The 17,431-nt window shown below is 39.5% G+C and overlaps 1 protein-coding gene across 1 annotated transcript in view; it reads right to left on the reverse strand.

Annotated features, from left to right (window-relative positions):
* LOC122792416 (dynein axonemal heavy chain 6-like) overlaps positions 1–17,206 on the reverse strand; it is a 162,999-nt gene extending 145,793 nt beyond the window's left edge. Inside the window, exon 1 of the mRNA XM_044060205.1 lies at positions 17,127–17,206. Coding sequence (XP_043916140.1) covers positions 17,127–17,206 — 80 coding nt within the window. The remainder of the gene's footprint in view (positions 1–17,126) is intronic.
* Between the last annotated feature and the right edge of the window lie 225 nt (positions 17,207–17,431).

The raw sequence follows: 17,431 nt of genomic DNA on the forward strand, positions 1-17,431 counted from the left end.
TTGAAAGACATGCGTAAATGGGCGTGCCTTCATGGAAGGTTGAACATCGAGCTGGCACCTCGACGTTCGTAAAAATCTACTGCCAATCATTAGCGGACCAGAGTTCCGCTGTGGCGACCCCCTAACCAGGAAAAGCCAAAAGACAACAACATTTAGGAGACATACATATATCTCCAATTGTTTCTTTGTGAATTACATATCCAGTCTTTCTTCCCAATCCTTTGTAACCTCCGCTGATTGATTCTTATAGTTATCATGCAATATTTTATATGCTCTACTAGTTATTTATTTTTTAACAGCTTCTTTCCAAACTCTACTAAAAACGCTACCAGTGCTGTTCTTTCATTTAGGAAATCCCTATTACTTTCTCTTTGCCTGTTCTCTGATATCAGTCCTTGACACTGAAGGCAATCTCTAACCTGCAGTCCAAATAGGTCCTTGGCGTCTTTTCATTCTATTACCTTTCCCTCTCTAGTTATTTGCTCCCAATACTTTGGTTCCATTGCCAGTTTTCTCCAGTAAATTCCAGCTCCCTCTTGCCTACTGTCTTTGTCCCTAATTGCAATCATCCCTTTTGGCAAAATCTCCTTTCTCCATTCCCGTGTTGGCTTAGTTCTTAGAATACTTTCTGCTACCTTATGAGTATAATATCCTGTATGATAATTTGTTATTCTGCTTAAAGATCTGCATCCAAAATTCCAGTCTCTCCTTGTTTCTTGAGCCCCACCCCCCATTCATCATCATCCATTTCCACTTTGAATTATAGGTTTCTGCTTGTGCTATGTATAGGAGCCTTAATGTATAGCTCTAAAATACCCCTTAAAATTGAGTAGTCCCAATCTGCCTTGTTCTATTGGAAGAATCAGCTTATCCCAGTTGACTCTTGCCATCTTTTCCTGCCAGATAAAATCATTCAGCTCTTTATTAATTGCTATTCACAAGTTCTCCTCTGGTTGATAAAAATATTCCTGACCTGTGTATAATATTAAAGGGACTAAAAACATTTTAACTGCTTGTATCTTACTATCCATATCCATATAACAGAGCTTCTAATTTCTCAGTTTTTACATTATGTTTTGTTTAGTTTCTTCCCACAAACCCTTAGCTGCCACAGCAAGATCATTTTTAATCCATATTCCTAAGTATTTAATTTTATCATATCTCCATAAATATGGATATTGCTGAACCAATTTCTGTGTGGATGCATAATTTACAGCTATTGCCTTTGTTTTGGCTTCACTGATTTTGTATCCTGAACAGATCTGAAACTGTCTCAAAATGTTCCACAACACTGAAATGTCCTTTTCTGGTTTTATCGGGTATAAAATAATATCATCTGCAAATAGAGCTAGCTTTTCTTGACTACCATACCAATTATATCCTTTATTTCTAAGTCCCTTATTTTCTTTGACAATGGTTCTAAATATAATGCAAATAATAAAGGGGAAAGAGGACACCCCTGCCTAGTTCCTCTGCTTAAGCAGAAATTATCAGAGAGGACCTCCCCACTTTAATTTTCTCCTCTGATCCCTCATATATCCTCCTAATTGACCTCATAATTTTATCAGGGAATGCAAATGCTTCCCTCACCCTGCCTTTAAACTCCCAGCTTACTCTGACAAATACATTCTCTGCATAAAAACCCACCAACAACAGTCATATTTTCTCACATTCCTCCTTCCCTCTGGATCATCAATGTTCTGTTAATGTTTTCAAATGCTTGCCTCTCCTCCAAAAAACCACACTCGTCCATATCTATCTATTTTTGGTATCAGTTTTGCCATTCATTTAGCCATTATAGACATAAACACTTCATAATCATGGTTTAGTATTGAAATGGGTCTGTATGAAGCTGAAGCTGGATGTGACGGATCTTTACCCTCTTTAGTTATTAAAGCTACCACCACTTTCTTCCAGGATGTTAGTACTTCTCTTCCTCTTAAAATACTGTTAAACAAACCTTCCAGACCTTCCTCAGTTTTCCGTCCTATCTTCCACATTTCCACAGGAAAACCATCTATTCCTGGGGACTTTCCTGTGAATTGGTTACACATCAGCATTTTTATCTCATCTACTCCTATCCTGTTAGTAACCAAGCTTCAGCTACCTCTAGCCTTGGAATATTTATAAGTTCATAGGATGATACTAGGCTATTGGCCTGGAGACCCTTATATGCCTAGCCAAGAATATCGCCCATGTTCCCACAAAGTCAGCACCTGTTTCCCTTGTCCAGCAGGGACACAGATGGGATCCCAGGGGTGTATTTTCTGTTTCCCATCCAGTCTTCTGGGTTCCTCTTAAAGAAGGCTTGATAGGTACTCTATTTAACATGGAGAGGGAGTCTATTCCACAAATGGTGGAGTCTCTGTGACACAAATCTATCCCGCTAACAAGTTCTATTAATATCACAGACCAGTTTGAGGCCTTGCATGCGGGTTGCCTGAGTGGATTTTGACTTATGGATATGCAGCAACTCCATCAAGGCTGGGTCTGAGATGGCCTTGTATGTCAGACACAGGTCACCTCTGAGCAGTCTGTACGAGACTGAGTAGAGGGACAGGGCTTTTAGCCTGTCTGTATACAACAGGTGTTTGAGACCCTGGATTTTCCTGGTCAGGAACCTCTGTGGTCTCTCCAGCTGCTGCATGTGCTTGGCAAGGTACATGCTGAAGGGGTCATTGTACTCAACAATAGGTCTGATAAGGGAGGAGTACAGGGATGTTATAACCTCCTTGTTCCTGGATGAAATACACTTACGTATGATGTGGGCCATGTAGAAAGCCTTCCAAAGAACGGAGGCAATGTGGTGGTCAAAAGTCAGGTTGCTAAAAACCTGGGTGCTCAATTCCCTCACGACTGCTTGTGTACTTAGTACATTGTCATTAATGTGATAATTAGTGGGGATTCCATTTTCCCCAAAAGGGATAATGACACATTTATTGGCATTCAGTTTGAGGCTATGCTCCTGGCACCAGTCATTAGTTTGGGTAAGGCCCTCTTGGAGGATGTTGACATCACTAGGGGAATTAAAGACAGCGCACAGCTTGCAGTCATCTGCAAACTTGGTCAGCTACAGACCACTGGTTTTAGCTTGCACCTCAGAAAAGTAATTCCTGAACAGTAAAATAGAAAGAAAACGGCTTCAGAAAGCTACCAGTAGTTTAAAAGTACATAAAGCTCTTTTTGTTTAATAAAATCAAACTTCTTTAGATGCATACATACAAAATACAAGTTTCAGTTAAATAAGATAGCAGGAAGTACATATATTAATCTCTTTAGCACTTCAGAATTTCTTGAATGAAATTTCAAAGTAATTCTTTATAGGTAACTTTATTTATTTATCCATTTATTTGTTTTTGTAGTCTAAAGTAATATTCATTAACACATTTTGTTCATGATTGATTTTTTTAAATCATAGCTTCAATTGTCCTTGTTTATGAATGTCAGCATTGTTTTAGTTTTAAATAGCATTATTTCATAGTGTGTAGAACAGGAAGGGTTAATCATGGTTGCTGATGTCATCACAGCATGTGAGGAGACTGGCTCAAGCACTTCCTGGTATCTTATTTAATCTCATGCCTGCTTTTTGATATTCCCTGAATAATGGAATAAATTTACTCTTCTTCAACCTGGTGTACTATTCCTAGTCAGTGATTTTTCCCAACGTTTTGTAGCTGATTTTCTTTCAGGTCCCCTGTAATTTTTTCCTGGCATCCAGGCAGTGCACTTACTAGCCAGTTAATGAAATTTACCCAGAAATAGAAGTCCACTGGCATTCTCGCTGAGTTTCTGTTCTCACACTGGGAGAGCCAGAATTAAGCTATTACTCAGTATGCAGCTATCCTGAAAGTTTATAAGGATCATTCTTGGTCTTTCTGACCTAACATTTGCAACACAACGGGGATAAGGGATATAGGTAGAAAGGCATAAAGGAAGAGAGCTGACTAATTGAAGAACGTATCCACTGTCCATGTCCCTGTTTGCTGGGTTCTTGAGAACAATTTGCTTAGCTGCCTGTTGTCTTGGGAATAAAAAAGGTCTATTTCTGGCACTCTCTATTTGTGTGTCAGGTGCATAAAAACTTCCCTTTTTAGAATTCAGCATCTAGGAGAGTCTTCCTCATGGTATCTATGAGCTAGTTGTCCTGACCCAGTATGTAAGAGGCTATGGGGGTGATTCCAATCTGTATGGCCACAAGAAGCAGCTGCACAGATAGTCGACACAGAAGGTAGCAGTAGGTACCCCCCAACTTGTTTTATATACTACATCACTGTGATGGTGTCTGTCAGTATTTGGAAGGTTTTGGTGCCAGCTTTTCTTGAAAGAATGTTAATGCCCAGATTGTTGCCATCATCCCTTTTAGGTTAATATGTTGGCTTTCCTATTGCCTGTCCAAAATCTCTCAAACCTTGAATGTGTTCTTGTGAGATCCCCAGCCATGTCTGAGCTGTCTGTTGCCAGGGTCTTTGTTGCCTGTAATAGCAGCAAGGGGGGCCATACTTTTTTTTCAGATGCTGTTTTCCCAACAAATCATCTCCTTTTTTAGGCAGGGCAAAGGTGAGATGAGAGTTTCCAGGGAGTGTTGGTGCTGAGACCAACAGTTCTTTAAAAAACAGACTAGCTTACTAATGTGGAGTTTTGTTAGGGCAATCATTAAAATACAAGAAGCCATGTAACCTAGGACCCTCAAAAACTCTCTTGCTAGCCAAGGAGGGAAATCTTGTCCTCAGAAAGGAAGGCTCTTTGTTGGAGAGAATCGAAGACTACCCCCAGGAAAGTAGTGCTGGTCCTAGGGGACAGGTATGACTTTTGAATACTGAGAGTAAGACCCACATTTAGCAGCAAGTCAGAATGAGTTGTATAGCTGACAGGTATTTGTTGTGGACTGCACCTGCAGAAGGCAATAACTGGTGTCACACATTTTATAAATACTCTTATAGCACTAGATAAGCCAAATGGTAAAACACAGAAATGGTAATGGGATACCCCTGTCTAGAAACACAGGAACCTCCTGTGTTCCTGTAGAATAGAAGCATGAAGCTAGGCATCCTTCAGAAACAGAGCCACCATCCATGCCCCTGTGAGTATGAGCAGTAACAGCTTTTGAAGAGCCAACAATATGAATTTTGGTACTACCAGAAACTTGTTTAGCTTTAACAAATCTAGTTGAGGTCTCCAGGTGCCTTCTTTTTTGGAGATTAGGAAAAGAAGCAAGTATTTTCCCTTATGTCTTCCCTGAGCACAGTTTGAACACACCCTTGAAATAAGAGGTTTTGTAAAAGAGGAGGTATACATTTTTCTTGCTGCTTTGGTGGTGGAAGGATACTTGAGAAGGGAAGAGTCCTCCAAATTTACAAGACATGTCTGTTTTTTATGATGTGAAGAGCCCACTTTGTCTTGGGTAATGGTCTTCCATTGGTCATAGAAGGAAGAAAGTCTTCCACCTAGGAGTAGAAAGGAGGGGGTGAGTTAGGACTTTGGGGAAGGGGGGGTTGCTGAGAGTAGTTACAACTGCTCCATGAGAGGGACAGAGTCCTTGAACCCTCAAGCTCTGGTACATCATTTGGTTCAGCTTTGGTTAACCATTTTTTCCCTCTCTTTAGGGGAAGTGGCCAGAGGTTGCTGAGGTAATTTCTAATGCATCTAAGAGTAGGTGTTAGGTAAATCTCCTTAACAGACTTCATCTGTTTCCCCTTCTTGTCCAGTTTTTCAAACACCTACTCAGCTGGGGGTCCAGAAAGAGACTCCTTATCTAAAAGGGCATCAATAAGCTCTGCTTTTACCTGGTCTGACAGAGACTGAATCCTCTGCCAGGCATTCTTGTGCATGACTGACCATGTGGCAGCCACCCAGCATGATGCATCTAAAGCGTCACAGCTACACTTTAGTAAGTGTATGAACACTTGGAGGGATTTATTGCACAAATCCAAAATGTATTATTTATTTATTATTTATTTATTCCAGTTTGATGATTGGAAGGTCCACTGGGCTTGGGGAGCCTGTTTTCAGTGAAGGCCTGGGGAGAAAAGCTCCAAAAATACATAGTTACATGAATAATTACTAAGAAACTTTGCATTACTGACAAATAAACAGGTAGCATTCATAAAGAAACAAACAATTACAATTTTGTTTAGGTGCAAAAAAGAGGCAAATGGCCTTGAGGCTAGATTTTACAGTATAGTTATATATACATAATACAAATGAGCAAGGTTAGCTAGGTGAGAGGTTAACCAGGAGTAAAAGTGGAGGAGACCTTGAGAGGTATAGGGTGAAGAGTACAGTTGCATTTCCTGTTTGAGTAAAGGTAAGAATGAAGAAGAGTTTTAAAGTTTTCGAGGTTATCGCAGGTCCTAAGAGTGGAGGGAAGAGCATTCCATTTTTTGGCTAAGGTGAAGGAAAGCAGAAGTTGACCAGCTGGGCGCTTGGGTTTGTGGATGGAGATTAGGTTTTGGTGGGTTGATCTAAGTGTTCTATGGGGAGTATATGGTTGTAGGATATTGGATAGTGCAGGGCACTTGGTAGGTTGGAATAGTAGTCTATAGGCAGTCGTGATTTGGAGAAAGTCAAGTCAGTTATGGAGTTCAAGCCAGTTTAATGAGTGAAGGGAGGAAGAGTGATGAGAGGAAGATTTGGTTTTGGTAGAAATCTGGAGATTTTATTGTAACATATTTCTAGTTTGGAGGATAGTGAGGAGGATAAATTAGTAAGCAGAGGGGCCCCATACAGTAGAGAGGGAGGAGATAAGTAGTGTCGAGAGTTAGTCTGGTAGCAGGAGAGAGGAAGTGGTTGTTTCTATAATGTAGGTCGAGTTTTATGTGGGTTTTCTTTATGTTTAGCTGGATGTGAGTATTAAATTTTAGGTGTTCATCAATGGTTACACCAAGAAGTTTGGCGGAGGGAACAACCTCTAAAATGGAGTTGCTATGGCTGATTGTTTGGAATGAGTTTTTATCAATAGGGGAGGACTTAGAAGGAGAGAATAGAAGGATTTCAGTTTTGTTAGCATTTAATGAGAGGTGATTTTGGAGCATCCAGTTTTCGGTAGTTGAGAAGGCTGTTTGTGTCAGTAGTTGGAGATCTGTTAAGTTGGAGGTGCAGCAGATTAAAGTAGAATCGTCAGCATATTGAACAATTTTAGTATTGGGTATGGCCTTGTAAAAGTCATTAATAAAAATGTTGAATAGAATTGGGCCAAGTATGGATCCTTGGGGTACTCCAGTGGGGGTAGAACGGAAGGTGAAGGTGCCCTGGCCCCATTTGACAGCCTGGGACCTGTCGGAAAGATAGCTGGAGAACCAGGAGAGAGTTTTGTGGGAGAGATTGAGATTAGACAGATGATTTAGAAGGTGGGTGTGGGAGATGGTATCAAAAGCTTTAGATAAGTCCAGCAGAACTGAGGATACTAAATTACCAGAGTCATGGGCTAAATTGACAGTATGTAAGAAGGAGAGAAGGGCGGTGTTGGTACTATGCCCTGGGCAGAAGCCGTGTCAGGTAGGAGAGAGTAGCTGGTGTTTGGTAAGGAATGGCAAAAGCTGAGGGTGGATGCATTTTTCAAGGAGTTTAGAGAGAGGGGAAAGGATGGCTATGGGGTGGAAATTACAGTTTTTGCCACCCTTGTGAAGTGGAAGAATATATGCAGAGCACCATAGTTTGGGTACATAGGGTTCAAGTAGGGATCTATTGATCAGGATGCTAATAGGGAGAGCAATACCATTGGAGGCTATTTTTAAGAAGGAGGAGGGAATGTTGTCAGGGGCATTGGAGCAAGGCTTTAGTTTAGATAGTAGTTTCTTTATTTGGTAGGTGGAGACGGGTTTAAGTTCAGAAGTAGGGGGGGAGAGGAGGGAGAGGATGTTTGGTTGGGGTGGGGTTGAGGGTTGTTATTGGTAAAGGTCTTGGTTAGCTCAGCAATAGAAGTGGTGAAGAAGGTGTTGAATAGTTAGGCAATTTCAAGGTCAGATTTACTGGTGTCGGGGCAGGGATTGTTTTTAGTACCTGGCCTAAGGAGAGAGTTGATAGAGTTCCAACATTTTTTGGGGTTTTTTGCATGATTTGTTTGCATTTTGATGTAGTAGGACTTTTTATCTTTGATAACTTGTTTTTTGGCAAGGTTTCTTAGTTGTTTGTATTTAAGTAAAATGTCTGGTTGTTTAGTTTGGAGGTATGTTTTCCAGGTTTTATCTCTTTGTAGTATAATCTTTTTGGTGTCTTTGGTAAGCCACAGGGTGGTCTTAGTTTTTACTCTTTTTGTTCTTACTGGAGCTAGGGAGTTAAGGATATTTAAGAAAGTTGAATTGAAAAAGTCTACGGCTGAGTCTAATGGAAGAGTTTTCAGGGGGTTCCAGCTGGTATTCCTGAATGAATCAGAGAAAGTAGTATGTTTAAAGTTAGAGTGGTTCAGAGTGTGAATAAACTGGTGGGAGTGTGGGGGGGGGGGTGAGGGAAGCTCAATGGGTGAAGTCAGGGAGGTGGTCTCCTAATGGGTCTGGTATGACACCAGACTGTATCACTTTATTGGGATGAGATACTAGGATCCAGTCTAGTATGGAGCCTGGGGGGGTTGGTTTTGTTGGGTCTAGTGATGGTGTTAGTAAGTTGAGTGTAGTTAAATAGATTGAATGATATGGTGGGGTTAGGGTTGTTGATTTTGTTCCAGTCTATATTTACATCACCCAATATATAGGTTTCCAGTTTAATATTTGAGGAGGCCCAGGACATGATGTCTTCCAGGGTGTTGGTGTTGTTACCTCGAGGAATATACAGGGAAATGAAGCAGATGCTTTTATGATTGTTAATTTTTAGAAGGCCTGCTACAAGTTCAGCATTATTGAAAGAAGGGATGGGATTAGGATATGGAGTAAAGGACAGCTGGTTGGAGTAGACTAGTGCGACACCGCCACCTCAAGTACTTAGGTGGTCAGATCGAAGTGATTGAAATCCAGGGGGAAGGAATTCACAGTCACTTATGTGAGGTTTTAGCCAGGTTTCAGAGACGGCTACAATGTCAGGTGAGCTGTGAGTGAGCCAGGTATGAAAGGGGGTTATTTTATTTTTTAGGCTTTGGGTGTTGATGGTGAGGAATTTGAGGTATTTATTGGTGGAATTATTGTGGGAGCTAGTGTGGTTAGTAGGAGAGAAGTTTGGTCCTGGATTAGGGTGAATGTCACCGGCTAAGCAAAGGTAAGTGAGATAAGGAATAAGTTGTTTTGGTTTGTACTTAGTTAGAAGTGTCTGGTAATGAAAAGGTCTGGGTTTGTAGTATTTAGTAGTGATTAGGAGAAGTTTTACTTTGAAGAGGAGGGAAGGGTGGGAGGGAACTAAAGAGGCTGAGATGTTGTGGAGGTTTGTTGTGTGGGGGAGGTGGGGAGGCAGAGGTGGGGGGTGTAGATGGAAGTGAGTATAGGAGGTGGCATGGTATAGAGGAAGTAGAAGAAGGATGAGGAAGGAAGTGGAAACAAAGGTTTTAGGAGTAGGAGAGTGCATGATAGGTGGGGCCTGTTGGATGTAATAGAGAGGAGGTTAAGGGACTTAGGAGGGAAGTGGTGAGGTAGTGAGAGGCAGGTGGGGTGGAGGGAAAGTGTTGATGTCAACAGTCAGGAAATTCAGGAAATCTCAAGGCAGGATACACCAGGGAATGATATACATGCGGCAGGACAAAACTTTGGTTCTTTTGAGTGTTAGTAGAGGTTCTGCTCAAGGGACCAGTACAGCACTGCGAAAGTAAGTGTTCGCTTTAAATGGATGCAAACAGTCAGGAAATTCAGGATTCAGATATTGGTACAGTTGTTTCATGCCACTCAAAAGTTGCACATATCTTACATGAACAAAACCATTAAATACTGCTTATCCAAATTCAGTCAATAGACAACAACAATTCACAGACAAAAAAATGAAATGCCATTAATTTTCTAGTCCCAAACTCAGACCAGTCTTTTCAGCTCGTTGTCTTAGTATCTTCAGCCACTGAATTCAAATTTGGTTCATCCAACAGGTGACCATTTTAACGAAGCTATTATATATCCTTGCGTAGTGTTCATTCCCCGAGTTGTATACTTCAGTAAGTGAAGGGGTGGTATTATCCTTTTTCAGCAATGGGTACATTTGGAGTAAATAGCTGAATTCAGATGTGTGATGTTCTCTTCTGCCTAATGTATGCAACCTAGATAACTGCCAAAAGTATTGTCTCCTTTCTGCCATTGTCTCCCAGTCACCGTCTCTATCCAGAGTATTCACCTTTTCCATGATAACGAATTCAAATTTCGTATTATCGCAACCACATTTGAAGTCTGTCTTCACAGGCCACTTTCAGCATGACCAGAACATTTAATCGTCCCAAAACATTGACAGCTTCCTGCATGTTTGACACATGGTACACATATTCCTGCCTCGGGCAGCTGTAGAAAGTTCTGTGCCACCAGTTCCTCATGCTCACATAGTGCCGGTTCATAAACTCTGGAGGATCTTGTCATGAATCCCCTCTGTCTTGGATTTAATTTTTTCCTGTAATGTCTGAATGTATTTGAGCATGTGAACTGGGAATGGCATTGGTGGCTGAGGTGTAAGTCAGTCTCTTGTTTGCAAAATAATGGTCACGGACCCTTGGGTGGCTTCTTAAAGTTTTTTGAGCAAAACTCAACAGATATCACAAAACAGACAATTACAGTAGTACTTAACATAAGGAATTTGTTTACTAAAGCCACACTTTCCCCTTTTTTGGGATAGGCAAAAAAAAGGATTTTGCCAGTGGGGATGATTGCAATTAGGGGTACAGAAAAATACAAGAGGGGGCTGGAATTCACAGGAGGAACGTGGCAAAGGAACCAAGGTATTGGAAGCAACTTATTAAAGAAGTAAAGGTAATAGAATGAAAAAAAACGTAGAAGACATTTGCATTGGAAGCTAATGATTGCTCTCCCTATCAGGGATTAATATCAGACTATAAACAAACAGAAAGGGATAGGGGAATCCTAAGTGAAAGAATTGCACTGGTTGAGTTTTTAGTTGAATCTATAACAGAAGCTGCTGTTACAAAATGGGTAATTAATAGGGCATATAAAATATTGCATGATAACTATAGGAATCAATCAGAAGAGGTCAGAAAAGACTGGAAATAAATTAGATATGCGATTCACAAAGAAACAATAGTAGGAAATGTGGATGGCTCCCAAATATGCAACAATGTCTGGAAAATTTAGGATTTTTGCCTGGAAGTGTTTGAATGGTACTTTTATACCCCAAGCAGACTCTAAAGAATTTTTCCTGAGGTACATGGCAAATGTTGGAGGTGAGATGGAGAAGAAAGAGGTAACTTGAAACATTTGTTTTAGGACTGTAATGAGTTGGGAGACTTTAAAAATTCCCTAGAGAGTACTTTATCAGGAATACTGAGTGAGCAAATGAGTGTAACTCAGGAAATTATTTTTTTGAGCTGGGATACAGGATTTGAATTGCCTAGAAATAGTCTGGCCTTATTAAGGTTAATTCTGGTGGCTGCCAGAAAAGAAATTACTAGAAAATGGAAATCAAAATCTAAACCAGCTATACTTGAAATAGTGAATATAGTAACAAAGATAAATGAACAGGAGGTGGGATCTTTAAATAAGGGTTGGAGTAAATTACACAGAAAAAAATGGCAATTGTGGGAAAAAATAGATGCTGAAAATGTTTTGGAGGAGGAATGAGGCTTAAGAGAAGGCAGGAACTAAAAAATGTATATAATGTTGCCTGTATTGTAAGATATATAACAATATACTTAACATATAATGTTTATAAATGTGAACTTTGAATATGGTTTGATTACTCGTATGGATATATGTTCACCTATATCACAAGTGATAACTCAATAAATGTGTTAAAAAACAGAAAGCAAAAGAAAGAAAGAATCCCAACAGGGCTTTGGTGGCTAAAACCAACAAAATAAAAAAATATTTATTACGCAGATCAATATCGATATATACAACCATGGCAAGAAAGTTCTGAATACGGCATGGATGTACTCGCCGCATACACTGGCATGGGGCAGCATGCCTAAGGCACATGTATACTTTGCACGGGAAGAATCCTGAGCTTTGTCAGGCAAGCAAGATGGACAGGACCTTTACAGGGGACAGTCCCAAATATAAGGACAATTACAACAATGATTTTGTGAAGCGCAATCACTGGGTTGTCATTTCCACTCTCCAATATGATTTATAAGCTTCTCTGATGATACCACAAACTACAAGTGCTTAAAAAGTAACTTCTCCTCCCTAACTTCTTGAAGATATTCTCCCTAGTACACATACTATAACATATAAATGCAAGTACACATATGAAAACAGACTCCTGAGGAATCACATTATCACAAAATAAAAGCAGTGTATTTGCAGGAGGAAAACATCTTTCCACCCTCTTCATATCCATCATAATTCTATTACTCTCATCTTGTGGTCATTTCAAATTCATAAATGTCTGCAAACTACAAAAATAATACAAAAACTGTCTTGCTCTTTCTTCAAATCTATGCTGTTTTGGAGAAAGTTTTGTATACAAGCCTTTGGAAAATTACATCACTACAAGTAGCAATTAAATATGAATGAGGAAACACACACGTAAGCGTCTGTGCTCAAGCTAACAAAATCTAAGCAAAGAGACCCTGAACAATGAGAACAAACTGTCCCATAGTGCTTCCTCACCTCCATGGTAACTCAGTTGCTCTATTGTTCTAATATACTACCTTCTAAACAGGGCCAAACCCCTCCACATTTTCTTACTTCATCCTTTCTTGAATATTTTGCATACCAGATTGCTTACTTTCCATTCATGGTTTTCCATACATCACATTTCTTTAATTGCCAGAATGGGTACACATTGTGCTTCCATCAAAGCTACAAGATTAAGCTGATTGCCTTCCATTTTTCATTTATTCTATTTTGGTCCTTTTTTTGCTTCACAATTGATATTTGGTATGCTGCTATTCACTGTTATGCCCTTCTAGCCTATACAGATGCGAACAATAAAGCTAGAAATACTGGCAAACTAGTCTCTTCCTTATTTCTAGACTTGTCTAAAGCCTTTGACAGAGTTTGTCACAGCAAACCTCTAGTTCAAATGCCCTTACTAGGTCTCTCTCAGCCCACCCTTCTGTGTTTGTTCAAAAGCTACCTGTCTAAAAGGTATCAGTCAGTAAAATGGCCCTCCACTCTCACTTCTTACCTTCCAGTCACCACCAGTGTACCACAAGGCTCTATCCTTGGTTCCCTCCTCTTTAGCATTTTCACCAACACCTTCTATACTGCCACACAACAGGAAACCCTAACACAATATGCAGATAACTTGCCTCTCATTTGCACATCTGACAATATGGCACACCTCCAAAAAATTACTCCGGAAGCTTTAACAGTCACTGAAACATGGCTTTGTAACTCAGAACTGATGCTCAATCCAAAAAAGAACAAACTGCTGCTTTTTCTCCCTAAATCTCCCGCTCATGAAAAACAAAATTTAAAGTCCTCTCTCTTGATAATATAACCACTGAAGTCACTTGTCACAGCAAATTATTAGGGGTGATAGTGGATAATAATCTTACATTTGACCTGCATATACAAAATTGCATAAGAAAAACTTATCAAAAACTTGGGATGTTTTACAGAGCCAAAAGCTTCCTTGCCAATGCAACTAAAACTACACTTGCCACTATTTATCTCCTCCCTATACATCTTTATGGTGCCCTCATCCTCACTAACCTCCAGGCTTCACAAAAATTAAAACTTGAACAATGCTATAACCAAGTTGCTAAATTTGCAGCAAATACCCCTTTCAGAACCCACCACTATATAGCACTAAAAAGCCTAAATTGGTTCGAATTTCCTAATCAACTAACATATATACAGCTTCTTACCATTTATAAAATTATCCAGCATCCATCTGGCTGTCCAAAACTACAAAACACTCTACACAACTATGTTCCCAGTCGGTCACTGTGATCCAGTGACCAAAAACTCCTGTCTGTTTACCAATCTATCAAATCAGCTGGGCATCATCTATACTCACACAAGGCTACTAAAGCCTGGAACTCCTTCCCTGTATCCATCAGGTCAGTACCCTCCCTTCCATTTTAAAAACCACTCTAAAAGACTTCATATCTAAAATATGGCTCTATTCTTGCTCAAAACCAGGATAAACTATCGTATTTCTTTCTAAATAAGACCTTACCAGACAGTAAGGCCTAGCATGGTTTTTCCAGGGTGTTCATGAAATAAGCCCTACCCCAAAAATAAGCCCCAGTTAATATCATTAACAACACACAACGGACGTGTTGAATTATAAAATAATATTATTGACACCCATTGAATGAGGTTATCGTACGCTGTTTGCCTTTTTTGGACCATTCGGACACCCAAATTCTTCTCTTTGCAGAAAGTCATAAGACTCTTTCATTGGGAGTCCTCCACGATTCTTACTATAACCCTAATCATCACTCACACTTGACGGTTGAGATCCTTGGACCATAAACCCATGCAGGTGTACTTTGATCGGTCAAAGTACACACAACGCGTGGGAAGCGCACACTCATGGTAACAAGCAGCTGTGGTAGTGTCTTCTTTTCATAACCGGTGCCATTTTGTGTTGCCACTCTGGTCGCGTAAGTCTTCAATTAACCCCCCCCCCCAGACAAGATGAGTGCAAAAAGAAAGAGCTATTCCGTCGAGTACAAGAAAGGAATCATGGAGGACCCCCGGGGAAAGAACGTGAAGAGGAATTTAGATCTCTGAATGGTCCGAAAATGGTGAGCAGCGTACGTTAACCTCAGTCAACAGGCCAACGAGGGAAACTCTAAGAAGTGTAAGTGTGGATCAAGTCAGCAACCATTATTTCCTGAGCTTGAAGACATCATCTGTGAGTGGATTGCTAACAGGAGACCAAAGGCTTTGGTTGTGTGCAGGGCTGATATTCAAGCATTTGCCCTTGCAATAGCACCACAGTTAGAAATCTCCCTAGAATTCAAAGCATCACAACATTGGCTGAATGGCTTCCTTCAGCGATATGAACTGTCTCTAAGAAGATCAATAACACTGTTCAAGCTAGAAGATACTGAAGTTATTAAACATGCACTTGCGTTCCAGTCCTTTGTTGATGGCATTGACTTTTCTAAATACCAACTCTCCAACATGATTGCTATGGATAAAACTGCAGTGTTTATGGGCCAAGGATCTCAAACAACAATTCATCAGAGGGGTGCCTCGTCAATCTACATGCCCTCCACTAGTTACGAGAGTGCACGCGTTACCTGTATTTTGGCAATTCATCTAGATGGAAAGAAAACCCCACCTCTAATCATTAGTAAGGGCAAGAAAGATAAGATTGAACGTGTTTCAAGCATTTACATTCTTGAAACCGATAAAGCCTAGTGCACACAAGCAGTTATAAGGAAGTGGGTCGATGTAATGCTGCCACTTATTTTGCGAGGTGGCGAAAGAGGTCTGCTAGTCTGGGATTCAGCCAGCATTCACCGCGCTAAAGAAATTAAGAAATTCCTAACACGGTGGAGAATAGATCAAATAATGATTCCCGTAGGAATGACTGCCTATCTCCAGACTCTTGATATTGCAATAAACAAGCCATTCAAGGACCATTTGCACATGGAACTCAATGACTACATTAAAAATAGAATGGAGAGAAATCAGCATGGAAACTTTGTGAAGCCTAACCTGCAAGAGGTTGTAACTTGGGTGAAAAATTAATAGGATAAAATCACTGACAGCTGTGTTGCCAGTGCACTATGAGCAGGCTACTTGGACAAGCAGTGCTCATTTAAGGAGAGCTCTATTGCTAGGCATGACAGACTGGGGCCAATGGTGCTACAGGAAATGGAGTTGCAAGAAACTCAGGCCAAAATTCGGGGTCTGGATACTTATGACAATGCTCCAGAAGAAGATGACATGACTGTATTTGAATAACTGTGAAAGCGAAGGTGCAGATATTCTGGAGTTGAAATGTTTGTTGCACTGTTTATGTAGAATTCTCACACAACTGTCAACCCGTTATTAGAACTGTTGCCCAATAATAGAAAAGTACGAAATAAATGTCAATTTGTGTACACAAATATATGTCGATTTTTGTACATGAAAAAATGTCGATTTGTGTTCATTAATAAATGTCAATTTTTGTCCATGAATAACTGAATAAAGGTAGACTGTTGTACGGTGTGGGTAAATAAGGCATCTCCTGATAATAAGCCCTAATGTGCATTTCACCAGGAGAAAGAATATAAGACCAGGTCTTATTTTCAGGGAACTAGGGTATATCCCTAAATGTGAACAAGTACATTTTCATTCCTTATAACTTCTTACTCTTCCTGTGTCACTTAGTTCCTTACTTCTATCAAATTATCTTCCCTGACTTTCTCTCTAAATATAGCATAAGCCTGTTTTCCCTCATTTTGTATTGTAAATCCTGTTTGTATTGGACTAACTTACCTTTAATTTCTATAAAAACTGTCTACATTTTCTCTAACTATTAAACAACTGTCATATAACTTGTAGCGATTCTTAACCAATGTTTTTATATTATGTTTAATTTGTTATAATCATTTAAATTGTAGAGATGTTTTTGTTTTATTTTTGAAGATTGTAAAATTATTGTTCTTAAAATGTTTTGCAATAATTTGGAGCTTTTCTTACCGGGCTTCAGCTGAAAATGGGCTTCCAGTAATCAAATGTCAACAAATAAATAAATAAATATTCCCATTTTATGCTCTGTCCTTATACTGTTCTCCCTAGCGGTATGTAAACTGCTAACTAAATTAATATTTCATTAAAGATCTCTTAGAGAGTCACATAGCTAATGCAACAGAAAATGGTATACTGTTGTGATACGACTGAGGGTCTAAGCTAGATCAATGGATAATTTACATATTTTATTTGTTGAAAGGTTGTCTTCAATGACAGAAAATAATATGATGTTGAATCTTGACACTGACATTAAGGCTTTAACAATTCTTTTTCCTCCTTTTCCTGGGCAGGTGTAAGACCTTTTTCAGAATCTATTACATGTGATGAAATTTGAAGACTGACATGAATAACAGATGTCCTCAGCTTAATAGTTAGAAATCTATAAAAAAAAAGAAAATAATTCAGTCTTACTTGCACTTTTCATTCTTTGAACTACGGACATTAGCTTTCCAGACAGTAAAGGCCTTCCAGACACTGCAAAGTAAAAACATTATTTATTAACAAGCTAATCAGAAATACAGATAGAGTGCACCAAATAAAACTTAGAAGGTGTATACTCTTGTCTAGGAATGTCACGTATCAAATAAGCTACACATTCAGTTAACAAAACATTTATAGGAAATAATGATAGCAATTATTGTAATAACTCTTTGGTTTAGAAAAAAAGAAGTTATGTACTCACCATAAAGTTCCATCTGTGTTGTCCATTTTCATTC

Source organism: Protopterus annectens, chromosome 1.part2 (assembly GCF_019279795.1).
Source record: "Protopterus annectens isolate FY-2018-M chromosome 1.part2, PAN1.0, whole genome shotgun sequence".
NCBI classification, from domain to species: Eukaryota; Metazoa; Chordata; order Ceratodontiformes; family Protopteridae; genus Protopterus; species Protopterus annectens.